The following is a 24,187-nucleotide window of genomic DNA, read 5'->3' on the forward strand; positions in this document are numbered from 1 at the left end:
GGATGTCTGAATTATTAATTTTATGCTTTTGCAATTCATTATCGTATTTGACTTCAAAATGTTGAACACAACATAGCGGCAATTTAGCAATGTCTGCGCTTTTTTTTCTATGTTTGACGCTTGTATACACTGGAAATGTTTGTGTGGTTTGCGATCAACAGATCTCACATTTATTTCGTGTATATCCGTTTCCTTACCCCAGTCTTTGAACAGAACGAGATAGCCGGATCTAGCCATGATCCTATGTCAGTTCCTCCTTAGCACCTTGCATTCGGTTTCTTTTGATTACATGCTTTAAAATCAAAACTAATTTTAAAAAATTTAAAACAAGTTTAATTTTAGTTAATATATAAAGAAAATCAATTTGGTTTTTATGAATAATTTTTCATTAAATATTTATTGCACATCTCTGTCTTAGACCCTAGGCAGTAATACAAATAATATTCAAATATTTCTGCATCTAAAATACAATTTGCAAATCCAACAAGATACATGTGTATATACGTATAAAAGCTGGACTCATTTTACATAAATTTCCAAACAATTTTGGATAACAATAAAGCATATATATATAAATTAGATTAACAGCGATTATTTAGCAAACATATTCAATAAAGAAAGCATTAATTTAATGTTCTGCATGCTGAATATTCGCTTAACTGTGTTTAACGTATACGTGATGTACATGTACATACGTCATACATCATTTATGGCTTACAATTTAAAAGCCTTACATGTTACGTTCTCACAAAAGGAAAATTCATTTCGCACAACATTTCAAAAGCGACTAGCACTAAAAAAACAGCCCGATGTGTGTATCTGTGAGTGTCTGTAAAAATACTTATGTATGTATATGTGCACATTGTATATGTATATATATATATATATATATTTATATATATTTATAATAAATATATATATGAGTTAAGTACATCAATTGAAACAACCTGATTGCAATTTTTGTGTGTGATTTTGCTCTGCATACAAACTGCTTATCTGTAATCAAATACACATTTGGCCATAATTTCTTGGTTTGGGCCATAAGTTGAACCCTTGTCTTTGTCTTGTTATCTAGCTTCTTTTCTTTTGTGGTAAATTCGTTGTGCTACCTTTTTGAAAGAGTTACGTTTTTGGTTTTCTACTCATTGAATTGGGATCCTCTTCACTTTCTACTCGTTAGTTCACTCTCGTCACTCTCCGCTCGTTCGCTTTCTACTCGGTATCCGTTTGGGCCTTATTTATTATCCATTGAGCCCACTCGTTCCTTTTCGATTCGGTAATTCGCTGTTCCTTTTCTATTCGTCAATTTCATAGGTATTTTGGCTGACTTTCTACTTGTTTTCAACTTGTTAGAGGACTATTTGGCTTGTACACTACTCGCTTATTGAGTAAGCCTTTCGCATACATTTGCTGTGCCGCGTGTTGCGTAGCTCCCCTTCCTCCTGTCCGTGATCTGGTTGCTGCTGGCAACTGGTGTTAGATTCGCTATCGTGGTTAGCTGCTGCTGATGATTTGTTCAAAGCGTAGGTGCGTATAAAGTCAATTGTGGAATAGCCTTGAGAGACCACAATTTCTGCAGCTTGTGTTGAGCATGTTCCAGCAGTGGAGTTTCTGTTTTGTGATAGTGTGGTTGCATCGGATGCTTTACTTCCTTCCGGCGTTAGGGGCGCTGTATTAGAGAGAGAAAGTCCGCTGCCAAAGCTATTAGTGTGTGGCTTGGGTGAGCTTTGCGCCGGACTCCTTGGTTGATCCAAGTCGAGCACGATGTAGTTAACGCCTGGCAAACTCGTTGGGGTAACAGGCTGTGGCTGCTGTTGTAGCTGCTGCTGCTGCTGCTGTTGCTGCGATGAGGAGGCGACCGAATGCTGCGAAGAGTCACGTGGCAGCAGGGGCAAATCCAACCGGTTGATGTTCTCATAGCAACGCTCGCTATCAAAGAGCAAACGATCCACATTTGCATACAGGCGTAACGTTTCAGCGAGAACCGGCGCTGATTCCTGTGGCGGCATATCTCCTAAATTTTGATGCTGGTGCTGCTGCCTTCGCATGGTGCTGAGTGCACTATTTGTAGACGTGGGCGTCGCCTGGAGCGGTGAGTTGCAGCTGTTCTGCTCCTGCAGTATGCGCTGCATCGGCTGATCGAAGTAGACATTGGCATTTGTATTGATGTAGGCGCCCGGTGTGATGGGCGATTGCAGTGCCCCATTGCTGACCTGGTCAGCATTAACGAGCTGCAGATTTGGCAGCGAATCTGGTGAATCGGTAGCCAAGGCAATTACATCATTTGGGTGCTGCTGCTGCGACTGCAATGCGGTGCGAGCAAGCATTGGAGCCGGCTCCAGATAATTGTTGCTATGCGGCTGTACATCGCTGCGACCCATAAGTACAGAAACTGAATGCGTGGAATTCACGCGATCCCGTTCACGTTCCCGTTCCACTTGGGCAAAGGCATCCGTATTTACGGCATTTATATAGCGTTGAAACATCGGATAAAGTTGCTCGGCATTGTGTATGCGAAACGTGTAGATGCCCGGTCCGGACATGCAACGGCGTCCAGCCTCGAAGGAGAACAGATCCCCATTGAGGCCATACCGTCGAAGGTGCTGCAGTGCCCACACAATAGGCTCACAGCCAGGCGTCAAGAAAATCAATTCACGTGGCGTCAATTCCAAGTAACCACTACGTACAATCGGTGCCTCCGGCCCACTCGGTTGCAGATGGGCGACACGCACACGAAAGACATTCTCCTGTCGCAGCTCACTCAGTTTGTTGGTGCTAGTGATGCATCCCATAACGTACTGCTACAGCAAAGGATGGAAATCACAGAAACTCCAACTAAATACATAATACACACCTTTAGCTGTGTTCTGTTATCCTTAACATGGGCACGACGTATGGCAAGAAAGTTGACAAAGAGTGTGGAGCTCCATTTAGAGATTGAGTATTGTTGTTAACTGCATAACAATTAAGTAGCATGTAGCCTATGAAGTACTTTAGTCCTATTTTGCGAGTAGTTTTTTAATAATTATCTTTTTTAAATTATTTTTATTTTTTGTTTGATGCTGCTGCTTCATTGCTCGCATGTTAACTTAACATTTTGCGAACTTTGTATTAACAGTTTGCAGCAATTTTACTCTGTATACACTTTACTATGTAATAGATATATATGTTACGGCATTTGTATCATAGTTTAATGATATTTATTTAAATAATTAATGGTATTGTATTTGCACTAGTAATGACAAAAACAAATGCTTTTATAAAAATTTAAATATGTAAAACGGAACGAAACTGTTAATAGTGTACTTTAACAGATACATAACAGAATCAGCTGATTATGAATTAATCGTTATAACTATGAACTATGAACTATCGAATTAATAATTATTTGCTGAGTTAAGTAGTTACGGAGTTTTCTATTACCTATTTATTTAAATGTTTAAGTAATAACAGAAACTTTTTTAACATGAAATAATTTTAGAAACATAAATTAATTTCAATTCTGAAGCCAATTATGTTTATTTATATTGTTCATTTCATTCAGGGTAATTCATACTTCTTTAATACATTACGGTTTAAAACGTGATACAATAATAAATACTCAAGTTTCACAATTCATCAGAAAACATTTGCTTGTTTTGTAAGCAGCTCATATTTTATTTTGATTCCGAATTTGAGTCGAACAGTCTGTTAGTTGTAATACATGAATTTTAACACGATTACCCATACAACTTTGTTACTGGTTTACTTTAAAAAGACACAAAAAAGTACATACTCCGCATGTTCAAACTATATCTATATCCAATTGGCTTAATAATTACTCAACGAAATAGTAACCGCATTATTTCAAATTTAACATCTGTTAATTGGCATTGGTCTGAGATAAGCTAGATTTAACAGAAGTATATCCGATTTCAAATTAATCGAAACCAGCAATTAATCGAGATATATGCTCAATTGAATTGAGTGAGAAACGTAAATTTTAAAACTTTATTTTCAATATATATGGAGGTTTGTGGACCATAAAAACTTGGTATGACTGGGCGTTATCCGTATCCTATTTATACACAATCCATTGTTCTGGAAATGTAATATTTCCTTACTTACTTAGGCTATTCCGCGAGCTCAGATATTGATTAAAACATTTCGAAAATTTTTTAAATTGAAATAACTAAATACAGGCAATTTGCATGTGGATTCGTACATCATTACATTAACTTATCAAGAATCTCAAAATGACCAATACAAACATAAGACTGTACTATAAAGAAAGCTTAAAAATGTAGAATAGAGGATCATTGACATATTTCTCTGGCTTATACATAAACTTGATCAATGTAAACTAAATGGCTTCTTATATGGTGGTAACTAGGCAAACGATAATGATTAACCGTTTTAAGTGTGCTTTTTATTGCACTTAACTTTACGATAAATCAATAAATTACAAAATATAATTAACATGCAAATGCGTAAGCTAATGCGATTATTTCTATCACGTTATTTCCTAAAGTTAGTCTTGAAAGTGGGTGTAATAGAAGCGTTGATGGGAAACCTATACTAAGTCTCTGTTACCCGCCTGTTGTGCCACTCAAATAAATGTCCATCACTTCTTTATTTAAGTGGACGAATTGACGACGCTTCGGTACGGGCTGTATGTTTGGGAGCCGAGTTCCATTCACAGCATTCAGACTTAGCATGGGTTCATCATCGTCGTCGCTGTTTGAAGGCGGGTGCTGCACACGTTTACGCTTCGTGTTGGTGCTGGTGTTGGAGGAGGTCTCTTCGTTGCTTGTTGATATTGTGGTTGGACTTACGGATGTGGATGAGTATGCCGATACGGCAGTGGAGCTCTCCGTTTGTTGTTGACTAGTGCTTACATCTGATATGGAACTCGTTTTTCCTGAGTTATTATTTTTGTCCTTTCGTAATTGTACTGCGTGCTGCACCTTGACTCGGTAGATCTTTAGCAATGTCTCAAGGCAGCTGCCACAAATGAGCGTCGTCCTACGTAATTCAGGATTTATATGTTTGGCGAAACTAAGGAGTTTTTCGTTGGTAATCGTTTTGTGTGGCGGACGTAGAACATGATTGCCCAGGCCGCAGTAACGTTTACGACTGGTTGGCGATGTTTCATTTGGTGTTGACGGCATCCTTATGTTATAATATCAGCTTTCTATTATGTGTGTTTAAACACGTTTAAGTCCATATATTGCAACGCTTCCTTTGCTCCCATTTCCCGCCGAATAAGATCTGCTTATGTTATTGGGTGCGACCGTTTACATGTACTTGAAAAAATACCGAATTAGACAAAATCGGGGGATGCCGAGGAAAGTGTAAAATGTGTTTATATCGATATATATTGGTAATCTTTGAAAATCGATATTCATCACATCTCTAGCCCTTATGAAGATAAAAGTCCGTAACTTCACAACTTAACGTTAAATATTTTATGACTAACTATACGATTAAACTTATAGTAAATCATTTCACTTCACATTTTAACCTTTAGCAAGATTAAAAATCTTTCAAACACATAACGTCTGTTTCGATTTTAAATTCAACAGCGGCCAACTCGCCCCGCTTAACTTTCTTAATAGATACTACACAACTATCGATAGATATCAGCGTTTAGCTCGGTTAAGGGAATAAAAATGAAAAAAATGTGCCCATTCGTTCACACACACTCTGCTTCAACGCATTCGGTTTGTTTGACAGCTCTACGAGAGACAGAAAGTAGTTTAAAAGAAAGAAGTACGAACTGCGGTTTATATTTGAAAAATCAGAATATAAGAATAAAGTGCGTGTGCGTAATATAAGTAACGAGCCAGGTAAATGCAACTTACAATATTAATTTCATTCAAAATGAGTTCGAAAAACGCAAAAAAAAATGGCAATCACGAAATTTGAAAAACCAAGCCAAGCTGTCTGAGTGCCTTTGTATGTGTAAGTGCTGCTGTTGAAATTCTGTATAACGCTTTGTATATGTATGTACATTTGGAGTTTTAATAGTGTGTGAATGCGAGTGTAGGACGAGACTGTGAATTATGACTTTAAATTGTGTATATAAGTATGCGTAATATTAATTCATATACGCCGCGTGCAATAATAATTTGTATTGCTTACTAAAGTGACAAGATATTGTAGTATAACTGCCACAGACAGCTTAAGCGTACAGAATTCAAAAAGGACGCCATAGTCTTGACAGTATGCGTGCGTGTGAGTGAGTGAGTGTATGTGGGTTGGGCGCGTTGAAAGTAATTGCCAAATATCAAGCAAATTGTATGTTAATTGTGTTTTAAAATAATCAATAATCCATTGGTAGCTTTTTATTGCAATAATATTATCATTTAACACATCTGAATGATAATAGTTTTTGACGTTATTTGCAGCCTTTTTCTCAACTTTGGGTGTGCCGCCTGCAGTTGCGTCGGCGTTGCCACTTCGTCGCCGCTGTCGGCGTCGCTGCCGGTGGCTTTGTATCCGTTTTGGCTCTCTTTCTCTCTCCCTCTCTTTCCCACTGTATACAAGCCTGATTCTCACTCTTTTGCTGCCTGTCTTGTGCTCTACGTTGCTTATCAACATTCTTCCCTTGTGTGCTTCATTTATCCTTTTTTACGCTTTGTGCTGTCACTCGTACGCTCCTTGCCCTGCCGCTTCTTTCGTTTGTAAGTGCGTATATATATGCATGCACATGCCTGTGTATTGTGTGTGCGAGAGTACGCGTGTGAGCTTGTGTGTGTGCGTGTTGTCTGTGCGACTGTTGCCTTGTTCGTTCAAGTTGCCTGACTTGACTTATTTTTCATTGTCGTTGTCGTGTCTTTGTTTGAGCATTCTACGCCTGATTACACTTGCCAACACGTTTGCTCTTGGACTTGTTCTCTAAAAATATCCTTGCCTAATGTTCACAGTTTGTTATACTGAGTGGGTTTTACTTTCCTCGAATATTATTTGGTAGACGCCCAAGCCTGAAGATCGATTTGATTGCAAAAGAAAAATCGGGATGGATGGAAAGAGAGGCCGAGAGAGGAGAAAATCACCTAGCTCTGTTAAAAAAATATTGCGTCGCAAGTTTGTAGTTAGCGAAGCAACAAATACACAAGAGTAGTTAGCCTGCTGCCAGGCGGCAGCCACCGCCCTAACTGGCGTCGCTGCTTATGTATGTGTATGAATGTTGACTGTCTGTTTGTATATGTATACATGTATAGGAGTATTTGTGTGTATGCAGGCAGTACGGTAAATATTCTGCAGACTGGATACGCCGATACACCTTATTATTAGCCCACGCAATTTAAACGAAATGAAAAAATTAATAATTTCACTTAAAAACGCATGTGTATGCATAGAAGAAATAGAGAATATTTGTTTGTTTTTTTTTTTTATTGAATTTGAAATTTTAGCAATCTTTGATGTATGAGTTTTCGCTGTAAATCTGTCCTTAATGTTTGGTTGGCATTTTGAATCACATTCAAAGCTTAGCTCGGGGCGGATTGAAGTCGGCTCAAATTACAAGCATTTGGTTTTGGAGAGTGGAATGGGAAGGAGGGGCTGACAAAAATATTTTTTTTATTGTTTTAGTACAGGGTGGGGGAACAGGGAAGCGATGTTGCCAACTGCGGTTTGACTTAAACGAAAATAATTTCTGTGGCTAATATTTTCAATACCGTTACGTAAAATGCGCCAAGTGCAATTTGTGGTTAGTTGGCTGGGCGTGGGTGACTTCTATTGTTAGGGTATATTATAGCTTCATCAAATTTTAGATATAAGTGCCTTAACCTTAAATTTAATCTTTTGGCCGGGGCATAGGAAAATAAAGTCTGTCACAGTCAAGTGGAAAGTATTTAAAATCTCTCAAGCGTTCTCGCAGCTGGTCGGTCTGTTGTAAATTTAACAGCCACTTTAAAAACATATTTGGAATGCATACATACATACTTATACGTATGTGAATATCTACAGACGTATAAATACTGTAATCGCTCAAAAAGAAATAAAACCGGACTCATTTACAATTTTTAATAATATGGTTTTAAATGAAATTATGAAATAATATGTAGAGCAACTGTAAACAGGCAGAAATACACAAAAAACAATATACTCTATTGCCGGTTAACAGGGTACAGAATTGACAATTCAAAAAGAAAACATACAAAACAGAAGATAAACAAAATTATTGTAAATTCAGGAGTTTTATGCAAATACGAATATTGTAACTTTTTTATTTTTATTGTCTATCGTATAGCTTACTATATTTTTGCTTAAGTGCGAAGTTTCAACTACAATAACAAGAGAATCGAGCGATTTTCTCTAACAACGCAATTTGTGACGATCCGGCAGCATTTCTCATGACTCGCGACCGCGGCTGCTTATCTGCGACCGAACGGCCGGCCGGCCGGCCTGCCCGACCTGCCGTGTCGGCTACGTTTACGTCTCCCGTTTCGTTTTGCTTCTCATCTTATTGCTTTGTTTGTTATTATTGTTACGGATTGATTTTTGCTGGCCTACGAATATTTTTGAATGTGGCATATTTATTTTTTGATATAAGCGACTGCTGCTGCTGCTTTTTGTTGAATTGGCATTAATAACAATTTAAATTGCCCGCCAACGATAGCCATAAATAAACAAACAGTTGTGTGTGTGTACATAACTGTAAATATACACACGTATGTATGTAGGTGCATTCATATGTAAGTAGTATTTCAAGTGGTTAGGTTTGATTTTTACCGTTAGGGGGAGGCTTGGAAAAACGTTGCTTTGTTGGCATAAATACGAGTATATTTGAAGTAACAAACCGCAACATATACTATATACATACATACATACATTCGTATATAAATATAAATACAAGAGCAAATGGCAATGGCGTCTGTTTAGGAGATGACGGCAAGGCGCGCCGCTCAAGAACATCTTTCACACACATGTTGAAATTGAGTATGTATATATATGTATGTATACGTGTATTTGGGGTGAGGCGTAAGCCAATGACAAGGCATGTCAACACTTTGGCAATATCAACCTACTTATATACATGAGTTGTTTCATAAAACTGCATTCCTATGAAGTAATCGATAACATTCGCATCAATTAATTGATAAGCCAATGTATAATTAGCTTAAATTTTTAGCAATTATCAACCACACAATAAAATTTACCAAGAATATCTCGCAGAGGGAAACCAGGAAAACTTCTTACGCATCTCCCCTTTTCTCTTTCCGTCTCCCTCTTTTCATTGTAGTGCAGTTGTTTATTTAAAGTTGCTACTGCAACAGCGCCCGCTTGCTGCCATGTGGGGTCATTGTGTGAAGTATGAATGGCAAAATAAAGCAATAAGGCGTGAATAAGTATGCGTGTATGTACGTGTGTGTGAACACATACGTTTGTATGCGGTGCCGCCGTCAAGGCTCATTAGTTTTGTTATTGACTCCTTACGCATTGTAAGCATATAGCAGCGCAGCAAAAGAAGAAGGAAACATAAGAAAAAAAGAATATCACTATCGCTTTTATCGATAGCTGCTGATGGTCATTTAATGCAATATTGTTGCCTCTAGAGCCCGCATTTCAGCTGTTGACGCCGCTGCTGGCGCTTCCGGCCTTTCTCTCTTTGTCTACTTCTGCTTCCAGCTCTGCCGCCTGCCAGTAGCTCTGCTTACATTACAAACCCCTGGAGTAGAAGTTTCTTTTTGCTTTCTGCTGCTTCTGTTTCGCTGTTGACGCTGATCGTAAGTCGGGCGGCAACCGCAGTCGTCGTTTGTTATTTGAGTTGAACGGTTTGGTGTTCGGTTGTTCTGCGACGAACTTTTTCAACGTTACGATTTGCTTGATTCCCCTTGCCGTGCATTGTGCGTGTTGACGAAAGTGATTCGCCCGTTAGTAACTGTTGACTGTTATTTAAAAGCTGTTCTACTCATTGTGCCAAAAACATCTGCAACAAGAAGTAGTTATCTTTCTCTTCTGCTAAAAATTATTTAGTGGCCACCCGCGCAGCTGACGCTGAAGCACGACAAAGAGTAAGTACCGGAAATATGTAAGCAGAAACAGCGGGCGTCGATTTTCGCCAGTCGTCGTTTTGTCTTATGAATTATTTATGGATGTATTAAATTGCCGTTTACAATACCAAAGTGGTCCGGACACAAAGCGTGCAGCGCATTGAATTTCTAATCAGAATACTCAACGCGCGCGCCACTTGTGACAACTCACTCAATTCTAAGCAAAAACCAAACCTCCCAAATGGGCGGTAAGCCAATCGAGTGACTAATTGCCATTCGCTTTTGCTTCTACTGTTGCCTTTATAACAACTATTTTTTATTGAACTACTCACACTCACTCTCCTTAATTAGCTGCAAAGTCCAAAGACAAAAACATAGAGGAAGAGAACACGAATGGATGGCACAGCCAACCGGTTCCTCCAGCAGTCGCAGCCCACTTTTTTCCAGCTACGTTTTAAGCTTGCATCCGCATCCTTCAACAATATTATGACTTGCCTGTGTGTGCGTATATTTCAAGTTTTTTTTTTTGATACACTTGTAAAACTGGCGTCAGTGTTGCCAGAATTTTAAAGTATTATATTGCGAAAGTGGCATTGAGAAGCAAATAACTAGCTTAATTCGGGCTCCAGCTGTAAGATTACTAAAGTGGCAACTCTGCTGTAGACGAGTATTGCAGCTCCACATCCACTTCCACATTTTGATTTTGTTGGTCTGCTCAAATAACTTTTTTCAATTTGTCTATTCAAATTTTTAATTTAACAAAATTAAAAATTTTGTTCATGTTGCTTAAACTATTTATTAGTTAAGTTTACATGAATAATGTTGAAGCCAAGGTGAATTTTTTAAGATTGCATTTTGCGAAAACAGAAGATTCACGTAGTTCAGTTAGTTCATCTACTTTGCCAACCAGCCCGCTCACCCCTTTTATTTTTATCGCATTAAACAGACGCACGTAAAAAAATAAATATATTGTTTACCAAGATCACTTGCTGTAGCTTATCATTTTTATGCCGTTGTCAGTAGCAGCACATATCTAGACTTAACTTTTACATACATAAATACATGATTGTGTATTAGTGTGTAGAGTAGTTGGGATCACGTAGCTCCAACACTGCTTTATATATATACAAGATTGGATTCAAGAGAAAATTGTTGAAATTTAAAAGTAGAATCATCATTTCTATTGTTAAACTTTATCTGTGATTCATATACAATTCCCGCCTGCAATGCAATCGATAGCCCGGTTCTTTATGCCTCATTTTCTCGTTTATCAAATGTGCGTTATTTGCTTTGGCTTGGCTTTGTTGTTGGGTTTGTTGCCTTCTAGAGACACTTCCTCTCTATTACTGTATTTTCCTTTTATAAATGTATTTATTTTTATCATTGGTTGGGGTCTTTCTTCTAGATAGCAAAGTAGCGACGACTACCGTTATGAAAAAGCACATATTTATGCATATGTGTTTATGTTTGGGCTATGTTCGTTAAGCATTCTACATATCAATAATTGTGAAGAATTCAGTGCGCTTCAATGTCCGTCAAAAAGCTGACCGGAAATGATAATTGAAAGAATGTTTTCTTTTATTTCTGTCGTTTGTATTACATTGTGGTATATGAGTTTTCAACTTGTAACTAATTGCGGTACTCGTTTTACGTATCCTTTTCATATTGTCGTAACGCATAAGCAAACAACAGCAACAACAACATCAACGTAAACGTCGACAACGGCAACAGAGCGCTAACCAATTATATCCGGTTATTTGAGACATTCTCTGAGACGCACTCATTGGACTCGACTGTTATTGTTGTTGTTCTTGTTCCTCTTGGTTTTCGTATTGCCGTTTTATGCTTTTTGCACAATTTTCTCTGAGTGCGCTTCTCTCTTAATTTCTTGTCGCTATCTTTTGCTGCGTGGGCCACAAAATTGTTGTCTTATTTTCTCTTCACCATTTGTGTGATGCGCATTTGCTGTGCTTAAGTGCATTTTATATGTACATATGTTTAAATATATTTGTATATATTGATGTGTGTATGTATGCGATTTGTTGTTTGGTATTGTGTTATATTTAGGCGTGGCTTATCAGTAGCTGGAATACAAGCAAACAGACTCACACATGTGTATCAAATAGCAGTGACAAATATGCAATGCTTGCACTTGTATCGCAATACATATGCGTGGGTGTGTGTGTGCGTCTGTGTACATGTTTGCATCTGTATTTTATTGTTGTCTACTGCACTTCGCTCCTTTTCTTATTATAGTACACTTATATATACATATACTTATATATTTTTACATGCGACTGTCGCCGCCTGGCGGCTGATTGAAGAAATTGGAAGGAATGAGCTGAGATGCACTCTTACGTTTGTGTGTGTTTGTGTCAGCTGTCAAGTGCGTGCATAGAGAAGCGAAGAGAGAAGAGGGCCGCTTCAACAGTGCCTGCGACTGTGGGCGTTCGTTTGATTAGTTTATAAAAGTTCAATTACGTCTGGTTTGCGCTAAGAGCGCGCGCACTTACCAAGTTCCCAGCGCTATAAATGTTATAAATGCTCTACGCAATTGCACGACAATGCAACCAAATGGAATCTGTATGGTATGCACATACATATATACACAAATATATATATATATACATTTTGTGTGTAGCATGACATGAAATTAATGTTTGTCCAGTTGGCCGGCCCCGGGCTCTAGTGTACGCATTCCTGCACAATCAATTTAATTTACGTTTCGTCTGGCTCTTTGATGGCTACGATCTTTTACTGATGGGACCCAGGGGCGGGGCGAATTAGGGAGGAGAGACAGGCGTCAAATTGAAAGCGCAGCCGCAGCAGCAGTATAACAGCTTAAAGTGTCAAAATTGATAGAGAGCAGACAATTGAACACATGCACACACACACAAACGTACAATTCGTATGGAAGTATGTATATATATAGATAGTTCTTTGTGCTGCTGTTGTTGCATTTCGAACATGCTTCATTGTTGATAAATGCGCTTTTATTTATAGACGACATTACTCTGCGCCTGCCTTGTGTATTTGTGTGTGTGTGTGTGAGTGAGCGAGTGTATAAGTATATCGTTTCTGCTTTCCTTTGTCCCTTGGTTTATAAATTTTCTTTTACTGAACACAAAGACGCGGCTTAAAATCAAGAGGTGTGAGAGGCTTTGGTCAGTGCTTGTGTGCGTGTGTGCGACACATCAAAGGTCAAGTTTAAATTAAATTTAACTAATAAAAGCTTAAAAGCAATGCCTTGCACACTGTCGTTTTAACAATACCGACGTAGCCCAAATTGAGTAATTTGAATGGGGCAACCAATTTTTAGGCTGTCAATCGCTGATGTACATATGTATGGGGCAAAGGTTAATGGCAATGTATGTAAATCTCGTGCTATCGTGCTAATCTTGTAATTGCTTAGCATCGCATCGCATTTTCTGCATGTCATGTCGTGTGGCGTCAGTCTGGCAACGCCGTCGCATTTTTGATGTGTCTTATGTGGGCCGCGGCGGCGTTCAAGTATTTTCACACGCCCCCCAATAGCTGCGCTGTTGGGCTGTGACGTAGCGCGACGCAAACACCGCCAACGTTAGCGTCGTTGAGCACCGTTGCCATGGCAACGACTACGACGACGACGACGACGACGGGCAATGACCGTGGTCGTTGTTGTTGCTGTATGTTGTATAAACGTAGTAGTCGTAGTAGTAGTTGTAATAGTAGTAGTAGTCGTAGTAATAGTAGCAATGAAATGCCGGCCGGCAACCCTCTTGCGTTGTCCTTGTTCTCTTGTCCTTTTTGCTTGCTGATGCGTCATGCCGCAATTTTACTTGCGCTTTTATCATGTTCTTGTTTTTGTTAATGCCTGCTTTGGCTTAGTGTGCGCACAGTTGGTTATTGTGCTGTCTATTTTGGTAAGGGTTGAGTTACGACTACACCTGTGTTTACTTGTGTGTGTATGTATGTTGGCATATTCTTGCGATTACTCATCAACATTTTTGCATATATATGTATATAGATATTCTGCTCCAAACGCTTGGATATTTAATTTGAATTTATACGATCAAATTAATTGCTGCCTCACTTTGTTTTCTTTTATTATTTTTTTGTAGCTAGCGTCAAATTTGCTTAGATTCACTTATATTAATCTTGAGGTGAACCCGAAAGCATTCGAAAACAGAGGTGGCGTTCGCTTTGCTAAGGTGTTTGGTGTATTTGATGGGCGGGTTCATTGAACGGCGGAACAGCGAGAAACGAAATGTGATGATTGCTCTTAAAATGTTTCGTTTCAGTTTCATTTGCTTGTTCGTATCCAATAAAGCAATTTAAATACACGTGTACGCGTGGAATGTCCGCACCGACAGTGGCCCCTTTATGAATTAAGAATTAGTTAAAGAACTGCGGAATTCTTCGCATAGATGAAAAAATGTAGACTTGAAAAATGCATTTTTAGTTTGCGGAAATTGCATTCCAAGCTAACATATGTTTTTTTATATACATGTTTTATATATATATATATATATATATATATATATATATATAAATGCATGCACGTAGAAAGCGCCACAAAGGTTTTTGAGCAAAGGTCCTTGACAGCCAGTCCTTGTATATGGTCAATTTTCGCTTTTTACTTTTCAACCCCTAAAATTTAAGCAAACTTTGCGCTTTTTTTTTAACTTTGCGCTCAAAGCTTCCCTTACGCTCCCCTTCCCGGTCTTTTGGACTTTCGCCCGATTAAAATTCTGTGGTTGGGTTTCTGTTTCATTTCGCCGAGTCGAGGCGAGTAATTCGATTTCAAAAGTGACGCATAGTACACTCACAAGAAGAAGAAGCGTTGAGGGGAGTTTAATGCCGCGCCTGCTTTCGCTCTCCCTCTCACTGTCGCGCACACGGTCTTTTGCTCTGCATGTGTCAGCCTCTGTCGCCGTCATGTGTTGCTTCATAAATATTTCCTGGATTTGATGATTCATTTGCCGGCCACAGCAATTTCGTGATAGCTGCTTGCATTAGCATTATTCACTTACGTTTTCAATGCCTCATTGCGTTGTCTTACGGCTGCGTCTGATAAGCTGTTCCGCTGCTAGAGATGAGCGTTGAACAGAAGCGATATAGAGCCAACAAACTGTTATACTTAGGCATACGCATAAAAATACATAGCATTTTAATCATCTGAACTAACTGTTTTGAGCATACACACACATGCGTAAATACTTGTATATGCATAAGTAATAGTACGTGAGATCGTTAAACATATATACACATACACATACACGAGTCAATAATATTGCCTATCGATGGCATTTTAAAATGGCACTCGACGGGTGCAAGCGTACCGAAAATGTACTTTGTGTACGTAATGGATATTTGCACACTGCTGGCTAATCCCTAATATCACATTATTCTGAAACAATGCAAAGCTTTCGAACATATTTTCCAAACAACAGATTTTGAATTTCCCTATGTAACATTACTATTTGCTATTGTAGCAAAGATGCAGATGAAGGCACTTTTGATCAATATCAGCATCTTTGACTTTGAAGCCTTGGCAGCGTTGCCATATCGCACAAATTTCTAGTATGCGCTTTTCGGCTTACGGTTTCAACTATGAGTGATTGCGTGTCCATTATAATGTTTAATTAGGTTTATTTGCAACAAATGCAGCATTAACTACGTTCTTTACTATCATTTATCAATTTAATAATCATTATGATTAATCTACATATTAATATATAATGTATACACATATATATAATGTATATATGTATATATTTGTCGTCTATGAACTGCAAAGCCTTATCAGCCCAGAGCAGATTTCTAGATGCTGTATGCACAACGGATGTGTATATGTACATATATATGTGTACATATAATTGTATTTAGCTTTGTGGATCGTCGCATTGGAAGTTGGCGTGCATTAAAATGTCAAATGTAAAAATAAAATAGCAAAGTTGATTTTGTGAAGTGTGCGTTGCTATTTCTCGATAACCGACACTCACGAAGAACCAAACAATTAGATAAATATATACTAAAAATACAGAAGATACAGACAGAAATTAAAATAAATTAAAACATATCTATATATGTGTATATATTGATTTTAAACATAAATACAGAAATAAAACAAAGAAACAATTGACTTATGTTATTTCCTAAATTCTTGTCGCGCACCACCCGCATTTATTTACAGAACAGACACAGAACCAATTAGCAATTAAAGTAGAGGACCAGCAAAAATGGGTAAAGCTCAGAGCAAGCGATCAATTGATATTACCACCGATCCGAAGAAGGTTGGCGAGGGTGACGAAGTCGCAGGCAAAGTTGAGAAAATTGAAGATGTCGATCAAACGTCGTCGGCGCCCGCATTAAATGGCGATGCGGCGACGCCAAAGGAAGAAGGCGAGGATGCGGCTGCAGCGGGCGACGTAAGAGCCAGATCGAAAGCAATTACGATTCGAGCTTAAAATTATTCCCATTTGAAATTGTTATTGCAGAAAAAGCAGGCCGAGGAGAACTCTGAGAACGACAAAGATCTAACCACCGAGAAAAAAGCAGCAGATGCTGCACCGAAAGCTGATGGCGATGCGACTGCTGATGCTGCCAAGGATGAGACAGCAGCGGCATCTGGCTCGCCCAAAGAGGAGGAAATCTCACCACTGGCTGATGAAAGCATCAAGTCCAAGTCCAAGAAGGATAAGGTGAAAAAGAAATGGTCATTCCGTAGCATATCGTTTGGCAAAAAGGACAAACAGAAGCCAGCCAAGACAGAGGAGCCTGCATCCCCAACAGCTGCTGCAGCAACGGCAGAGACAGTTGCAACGAATGGCGAGGCGGAGCGACCAGCAGATGCAGCAGAAGGCGCAACTGCAGCTGCCGCTGACAAAGAAGAGGTAAACTCCAAAATTGAATATTTATTTTTATATTTACTAACATTTTTTTTTTTTTTTTTGTTGCTAGCAGACAAGCGCGGACGCAACAGCTTCAGCTGCAGCTGCGCCGGCATCACCTGTGGCTGAAGCCGCTAAACCCACCGAGAATGGCGCAGCCAGCGAACAGGAAAAGCAACAACAGGAGGAAAAGAAACAGGTGAATGGTGATGATAAGTCTGCAGCGCCAACAACAGCAAGCGAGGAGCAGACGGCGGCCAAGTCAGAGACCACAAACACCACCGAGCCGCCGAAAGTTGACGAGCCAGTCGAGCAGCCAAGTCCGGTTCCCGAGCCTGTTAGCATCCAGAATGAAACCACCGAAGTTGTTACCAACGGTCATGGCGTTGCAGACGAACCACCATTGACCAACGGAGACAAGAACGGCTTGGCCGAAACTCCAACCGAGCCAGAGGCAGCAGCAGCATCACCAACCACCAACAATGTGGATGATGAGCCGCACCATCAGAACGGCACGAATGGAGTGGCTGAGAACAACGATACAGCCACGCCACCGCCAACACCCGTTGCTGTCGAATCTGAGGCCGAGCAAATTAAGAACAAGTCGCAAATTGAGGTAAAACAACAACTAGACAACACAAACAACACTGTATATACGAGTACCACAACAACAACAACAACAATCACCACCACCACTGAGAACAACACTGAAAAAACCACAGAGACCGAAACAATTGCAGCCGCAGAGTTAGTTCAGACCCAACCAACCAACTCCCAAAATAACACATTACCTAACACCACCAACACAACCACCGACAATTCCGCTTATCTTCCCACCTTCCAAGCGCAGGACGAAGTGCAAGCGGATGCCGCCGAAGAAGAACAAGTGGTTGCCGCTATTATAGCAGCTGTTAGTGAGAGCTCTGATTCCGAGGGTTTTGTCTTGATTGCACCAGAACCAACAACAGCAGCAGCAGCTGAGTCCCCATTTGAACCACCAGCAGCAGCTGAGTCCCCACTTGAACCACCAGCAGCAGCTGAGTCCCCGCTTTCAATTTCCCCTGTGCCCAATGTAGAACTTCTATCCGAGACACCAGAGTCTAAACCCGATGTCTTAGTTTCTGTCGCTGAAGATAGTGTGGAACCTGATGTGGTGGCAGTTGAGTTCAGTCAGCCGCCACCACTGCCCAAATCCCCGCCGCCTTCTCGTGTTTCGGCATTTGCATTGACAACAGACGGTGAAACGCATGACAACGAGGACGATGACGAGTTCGTTAAAGAGGAGACAAAACAGGACGAGGTTGTACTACCACCACCTCCACCAGCAGCAGTGGACCACGATCCACTATTGGCGGACATAGAGAATCAGGCGCAAGCTATTGTTAATGAAATAACCGAACAGGCTGCAGATATTGCAACGGAACAGGATAAACACAGCTCATCCATGGTAGATGACGAAGAGAAAGATGTGGTCGAGAATATCAGCGAGCAGCTGAGAAGTTCATCTGCAAAGATTATCACCGATGTAGACGAGGATGATAATGAGGACATTGTGGAAGAGCAGTCTAAAGATACAGCTATGAGCAGCCAGGAGTTGGAGCCCGTGCAGCCAGCCCTAATCAGCAAGGAGCAACCGAATGATCTCGATGTTGAGGTGGAGATCATCAGCCAGGAAGAACAGGCCGAGGTGAATAATAGCGAGGACAACATTCATGTGTCAGAGAAACTCAGCTTGCGGGGGAATGATGATGGGAAGGAAACCATTGTACAGCAGCTAGAGGAGATGCAAGGGAATAACGATACTGATACCGATAATGATATCGAGAACGAAACTGATAATGTTATTAGTAGCAAGCAAAGTATAACGAATCTGCTTGGACCTACGGACATTGAAGTAGACGCTGCTCATCATGAGGTGAATAACAATCGATCTCAATCAAAACTCAACTCTCAACTTCACTACACTTCCCATAGACATATTCGTAAATGAATTTAACACTCGTCGCTCGCTCAATTGCTCACTCACCTCAACAAACTGAAATGCGCCATAAGAAATAATTGCAAAAATTCCTGCGTTGGGCTCATCTCTTTCTATTACCGTTATTTTCCAATGCTCACTGCTCTCTGCTCTTTCTGTGCTTCTCCCATGCATCAGTTGTTGTTTATGTAGCAATCAGTAAACTCTGTAAATTGTAAATGTTAATGTACATGACTGCTTCTGTTAAGCTGCAGTAGTCTGCTAAAGTTAAAGCTAATTTTAAGAGGCCCTGTTATGCTCGCTATGCTGGTAACTAACTGCATGAACTTGTGAATGTATATGTGAAAGGAATGTAAAATGGAATGTTACTAAAAACATTAGGCGCGCATTTGTGCTGTTGTTTCCACATGCACTTTAAAATTAACAAAACAAAAACAAACTGACACCTAACTTTTTGTACTACCCATTCCCTATACCCTATCCTACACACGAATATACAAACGCACACACACGAATACACGCACAAACTTCCATGCACAGAATTCCAGTTATCCCATCTCTAACAAACTCTGTTTGGCCGCAGATAACGCATTTAAACACAGACTACAATGGTACTTTATTTTAATTTTAATTATTTTTTCGATACCTTTTTTGCTATCATTATTTTTGTTGTTTAATCTTTGGCAAGGCTCAGTGCCATTTAATCCTTAAATTGTTGTTGTTGTGCTTTGAGTTGCTTTTCTTCCTCTTTATGTTCATATTCCAATTGTATATTGAATCAAACATCCTCTTTTATAAATATGTATGAATAAATATTAACAAACATTTGTTCTTTTTAGGATATCGCTAAGGATCTGAAGGAGAAGAACGCCGCGGCAGATGTTACAACACAGGACCTGGCCGTGACATGCGAATAATACTAATAATTATTATATATATTACATATTATTAAAAAACAAAAAGAAAAAATAAGAAAAAAAACACGATAAAAACAAATAAGAAAACAACGCAACGTAAAACCAACAATTAAATGATACAACACGAGAGCAAAAAAAAAGCAAAAATACATTTTTAACATTTACATATTTTAATCATTTTTGTACGAATTTCATATCCCTAATCCAAGATTACATGAGCATATATTCAAGAGCAAAAGAAACAAGCAGAATATACGAATACACTAATACACTAACTAAAAACACACATCTCCACCTACAACTCCAACTCCATCGCCCACCAATTGACGAGGAAACGGTTTTCAAGTGTTGGTCCAATTGAATTTTGATGCTGGTGCACCACAAATCACGTATATTCGTATAATCCATCAAAACACATTTATAAGAGAACACAGCCGCACACACATACACTCTCTAACACACACAAACACTTACACATACACGCATACATACCATTATCATATTGATGATCATGATAAAAAGTGAAAACGAAAAAAATCATCCATGAAAAAATGAAATTAAGAATTTTTTGAATAATTTCTACTATACATTTAACTGTAAGTTCTAAGAAATTTGTAAAGAATTTTTGGACGAAATATTGGATAAATATATATTATAAAATATAAAACGCAAGTGTGCTCCACTAAACTAAACTCGAGGTTTGATATTGAAGGAAAATTGATGGTTCGACGAGCAAAAGCTGTCTCTTAAGAATGTACACACTCATACTCACAGATAGATATATATTAATATATATATATATTTGATAAATATATATATATACAAAGTAAACAAGCCAGATTTTAAGTTTTATAAACTTTTGAGTCCCGAAGTTTTTAATGCATTACAAAAAGTATTTGTTAATTTACAATATTTGTTCGATTTTTTGTTGCGTAACAAAGTGTTACAAAAAGAAAAAAATTATCAATAATAACAGTGATAAACGCTAAAGTTTAAATATTAGCTACATACTAAATAGCGTAACAAAATGTTACTACAAAACAAAATCTACTAAGCTTAAATCGAAGCTTCTAAAGAAAAGAGCGCTCTTTTTTGCGATTAAATACAAAGAATTTACAAAAACAATTATAATGTAATTAAATAAATTAAGCGTTGCGCAACGTAAAGGAAAGAAAGAATCGTAGAAGATAAAGGAAAATGCTTCAATTGGCATTTATAGCAAAATTGTGAAACAAAAATCCGTTTCCAAATTCAAATAGCGTCATTTGGTTTCTCTTAGCAAACCGCAAAAAATTGAAAGAGCGAAAAACAAGTTGGCAGCCCCGCCGTTGTACTGCTCTCTTAACAGCTAACGAAAAAGCGCTGCTTGTGCAAGTGCAGCTGTTGTTGCTTTCGGCGCTGCGCGGACACATTGCGCAGCATAAACACCGCACCAAAGAGAACGTAAATGGTGGAGAGTAGCATCAGCATGGGGAAAGAGAAAACAATGCGCGCCGTCTTCAACTGTGGCTCTGTAGTGGGACGCAATGGTACATATACTCCTGCAATGACAAAACACAATATACACAATATACATATATCAGTGTAGTTAATTGATGTTGCTTACCGTTTTCAGTCTTTGAGTCGCAACGTTCGCCTACGAAGCCAACGGCGCACACGCAGTAACTAAAGCCGTTTTCACTCTCTGCCCATCGAAAGCAATTCCCTCCGTTAAGACAAAAGTACTTCATATAGGTATTGCTGCAGGGCAACTTAAAGCTTAAGTCTTCTGTGTTAGTTGTTGTCATAGTTGTTGTCATTGTTGTTGATAATGTTTGTGTTGTTGCTGCTGTTGTTGATGCTGCTCCTGCTGCTGTTGTTGTTGTTCCTGCTGCTGCTGTTGTTGTTGTTCCTGCTGCTGCTGCTGTTATTGTTGCTGCTGCTGCTGTTGCTGTAGTCGTTGTCGTTGCCATCGTCGTTGTTTGCAAAGCTTCGTTAGCTTGAGAAATGCCTGCGTCCGTTGCCAGTTGCGGCGTACTGTCATCGGGCGGCGGTTCGCCCGTGGCCATTGTGTTTACAGTTGCTGAAATTGTTGTTGATGATATTTCTGTTGACCTTGTCGTTGTGGTCGGCGTTGTTATTGTTGTTGTCGTTGTTGTTGTTTCCTCGTCATTGAACCAAGGCTCTACGCCTATGTTGCTATCGCGCTCCGTTGTCGCAATTGTTGCCAATTCGCCGTCAATATTTAGAGCCGATGACATTTGTAGCATTTGTGCTGTATCGGCGAATACATCCGTTGCAGAGGGTTGTCCATCGATATTGAGTTGCTGCTGTAGTTCCAATTGGTTAACCAATTGGACGACATGCTCTTCAATTTGCAGTGTTTGCTGGCGCAACAGTAAAATCCGGCTCGAACAACAATCTGCTTGCAGAAGAGAATGCCAAAAAGGAGAAAGAGAGATGGAGCGAGAGAAAGTGGAAAAGACATAAATAAACAGCTGCACTGCATTGATCTGGCAACTTTGTTGCCGTGTTACCTGTGACTGCGACAATTGTTGAGAGCACGAAAATTACTTTAAATATTGGCAAACATTGAATTTGCATTATTGGTAAACGCACGGAGCGGAGGCGTCTCTCTTTGTAGTAATTGGTTAAGACTTAAAAAACAGTTAGGAAGTTCTTTTCACTGTGACTGCGGCTCTTGTATCCGATATATCGAGCTTAAGGATCGAGCGGCTTATCAGCCGCAAATGCAATTTGGCGTCGCAACAAAAACAAAAACATATTACACATCTGCATCTCACACACAGCAGATCAACAACAACAACGAACTCTGGCTGCGCTTGTTATATGTAGTTTACTGCAAAATAAAAATAGAACATTTTACGACATTTGAATTTCGATTTGGCAGCACATTTTCTGTCACACACGCACACACATGCACACACACAGAGAAATACGCACACGGACAATAAAAACAAAATTGGAAAGAGTGCTGGGGTAGCTTTTTATAGAAATCGAATTTTCGCACGCACCGTAATAATATGGTAGCTTCTAATAACTGCAAAATTGAGTGGACAAAACATTATTTTAGCATTTTTATATAATTGTAATCAACTTAATGGTAAGTTAAGGCGCCTTGCGCATCAAAAAACTTTCTCGATAATCGATGTCGTTGCGCGAACGTTGGAAAAGAGACTGAGAACAACAGAAGACAGGCCACAAAAGCAGAACAGCAGAACGGCAGAATAGCAGAGCTTCCGAACAGATGTACCATCGGAAAGGCGGCTCGCTCTGTATGAATCAAATAGTAGAAGAAGCGTACGATAGAGAGATTGAACGAGAGCACTGCAGTTTAATGAAAGCAGAGAGAAGAGCGTTGAATCGACTCGCTGCGATTAATGCCAATGGGATATTTGTTGAAAAGAATTGGTATGAATGAAATAGTAGAAGGAGCGTAAAACAGGGACAGTGAGAGGGCGCTGCAGTTAAAAGAAAGTAGAGGGCAACGGTGGGAACCATGACTTTGCATACAATAGGGAGATTTGAAAAAAAATTTTTTTTGAATGAACTATATGTTCGATAGAGAATAAAAAAGGGATAATTGTTGAGTAGTCTTATGTATTTAACAAGTTGGGAATAATTTGTAAGTCATATTATTTGCCTCGTTTATCAAAGAAGATATTTTGTTGCAGTACACTTTGCTATCAGGAGTCAGAATGCTAGAATTAGAGGATTACACGCTTCGTGACACGAGCAAACACGAATAATGATCGATTTGTGAGCGTGATTCGTATTTGTGATCAGAAAAATATGAAAAGATGTGATTTTTAACAATTGTTGTATCATTTATTCTTACATGTCAAATAGTAATTAATTTTATCGCATTTATTTGAATTAATTAAACTTATTGTAATACACAATAAATTTAAAAATTCGTTATCATTTGTTTTACGTAGTTAGCATTTTGCTGAAATTTCTATTTGCTTGAAATCGTTTTTATGTTTTGTTTTATTTTCATATTATTTTTTGTTTTCTTTTGGTTTCTTTGTTTTTTTTTTTTTTTGTGTTTAGATATATGTATGTATATACGACATCACTTTTTCGTAATTGATATTTCTCCTATGCAATTCATGTATTCCTATATAAAGCAATAAATAACTTGTTTTGGGAGCTCAGCTTAATAAATGTTGTGCACTGTCCCCCCAATCTTTGTGTGACCCTATACAGACTTAGTTTAATTTAAAATGTAGTTCTTGTTTACTATACACAAATATACAATATTTACATTACACTAAAATATCAAAGTTCAAAGTACAAACAAAAGCGGGCAAGGAAGTGGATGTAATCAACACATTCATTATTATTTAAGCCGGTTTGTGTTAAAGCATCGAACATTGATACATTTACATACAAATGTTCATTATCTTCCATATATAAATAAATAACTGAAATATTACG

The 24,187-nt window shown here is 38.9% G+C and overlaps 4 protein-coding genes across 11 annotated transcripts; 1 reads left to right on the forward strand and 3 right to left on the reverse strand.

Annotated features, from left to right (window-relative positions):
* Positions 1-960: 960 nt before the first annotated feature.
* On the reverse strand, positions 961-3,170 carry LOC111600420 (fibroblast growth factor receptor substrate 2). 2 transcript variants are annotated; one of them, XM_023316515.2, is made up of 2 exons: positions 2,855-3,170; positions 961-2,798 (listed from the first exon to the last, which is right to left on the reverse strand). In XM_023316515.2, exon 2 carries the CDS (start codon positions 2,790-2,792, stop codon positions 1,374-1,376), a length of 1,419 nt encoding a protein of 472 aa, XP_023172283.2. In that variant the 5' UTR covers positions 2,793-2,798; positions 2,855-3,170; the 3' UTR covers positions 961-1,373. The 2 variants fall into 2 exon arrangements, with proteins under 2 accessions (XP_023172283.2, XP_023172274.2); XM_023316506.2 differs by having other exon boundaries at positions 961-2,801.
* A 1,157-nt stretch (positions 3,171-4,327) lies between these two features.
* Positions 4,328-5,319, reverse strand: LOC111600161. The gene has a single exon (XM_023316156.2). It carries the CDS (start codon positions 5,148-5,150, stop codon positions 4,569-4,571), a length of 582 nt encoding a protein of 193 aa, XP_023171924.2. The 5' UTR covers positions 5,151-5,319; the 3' UTR covers positions 4,328-4,568.
* Positions 5,320-5,652: 333 nt separating this feature from the next.
* Positions 5,653-19,894, forward strand: LOC111600125 (A-kinase anchor protein 200). Of its 7 annotated transcripts, XM_023316137.2 has the most exons (6): positions 5,654-5,828; positions 16,156-16,390; positions 16,460-16,855; positions 16,923-17,468; positions 17,703-18,767; positions 19,670-19,894. In XM_023316137.2, the coding sequence occupies exons 2-6, from the start codon at positions 16,202-16,204 to the stop codon at positions 19,745-19,747; spliced, it is 2,274 nt and encodes a 757-aa protein (XP_023171905.2). In that variant the 5' UTR covers positions 5,654-5,828; positions 16,156-16,201; the 3' UTR covers positions 19,748-19,894. The 7 variants fall into 7 exon arrangements, with proteins under 7 accessions (XP_023171861.2, XP_023171887.2, XP_023171905.2 ...); XM_023316093.2 differs by having other exon boundaries at positions 5,653-5,828; positions 16,923-18,767; XM_023316119.2 differs by having other exon boundaries at positions 5,653-5,828; positions 16,161-16,390; positions 16,923-18,767.
* A 985-nt stretch (positions 19,895-20,879) lies between these two features.
* Positions 20,880-22,960, reverse strand: LOC111600607 (protein gurken). The gene is made up of 5 exons (XM_030223230.1): positions 22,762-22,960; positions 22,264-22,586; positions 21,640-22,148; positions 21,354-21,579; positions 20,880-21,288 (listed from the first exon to the last, which is right to left on the reverse strand). The coding sequence occupies exons 2-5, from the start codon at positions 22,328-22,330 to the stop codon at positions 21,089-21,091; spliced, it is 1,002 nt and encodes a 333-aa protein (XP_030079090.1). The 5' UTR covers positions 22,331-22,586; positions 22,762-22,960; the 3' UTR covers positions 20,880-21,088.
* Between the last annotated feature and the right edge of the window lie 1,227 nt (positions 22,961-24,187).

This window comes from Drosophila hydei, unplaced genomic scaffold (assembly GCF_003285905.1).
Source record: "Drosophila hydei strain 15085-1641.00,03,60 unplaced genomic scaffold, DhydRS2 tig00000149-arrow-pilon, whole genome shotgun sequence".
In the NCBI taxonomy this organism is placed as follows: Eukaryota; Metazoa; Arthropoda; class Insecta; order Diptera; family Drosophilidae; genus Drosophila; species Drosophila hydei.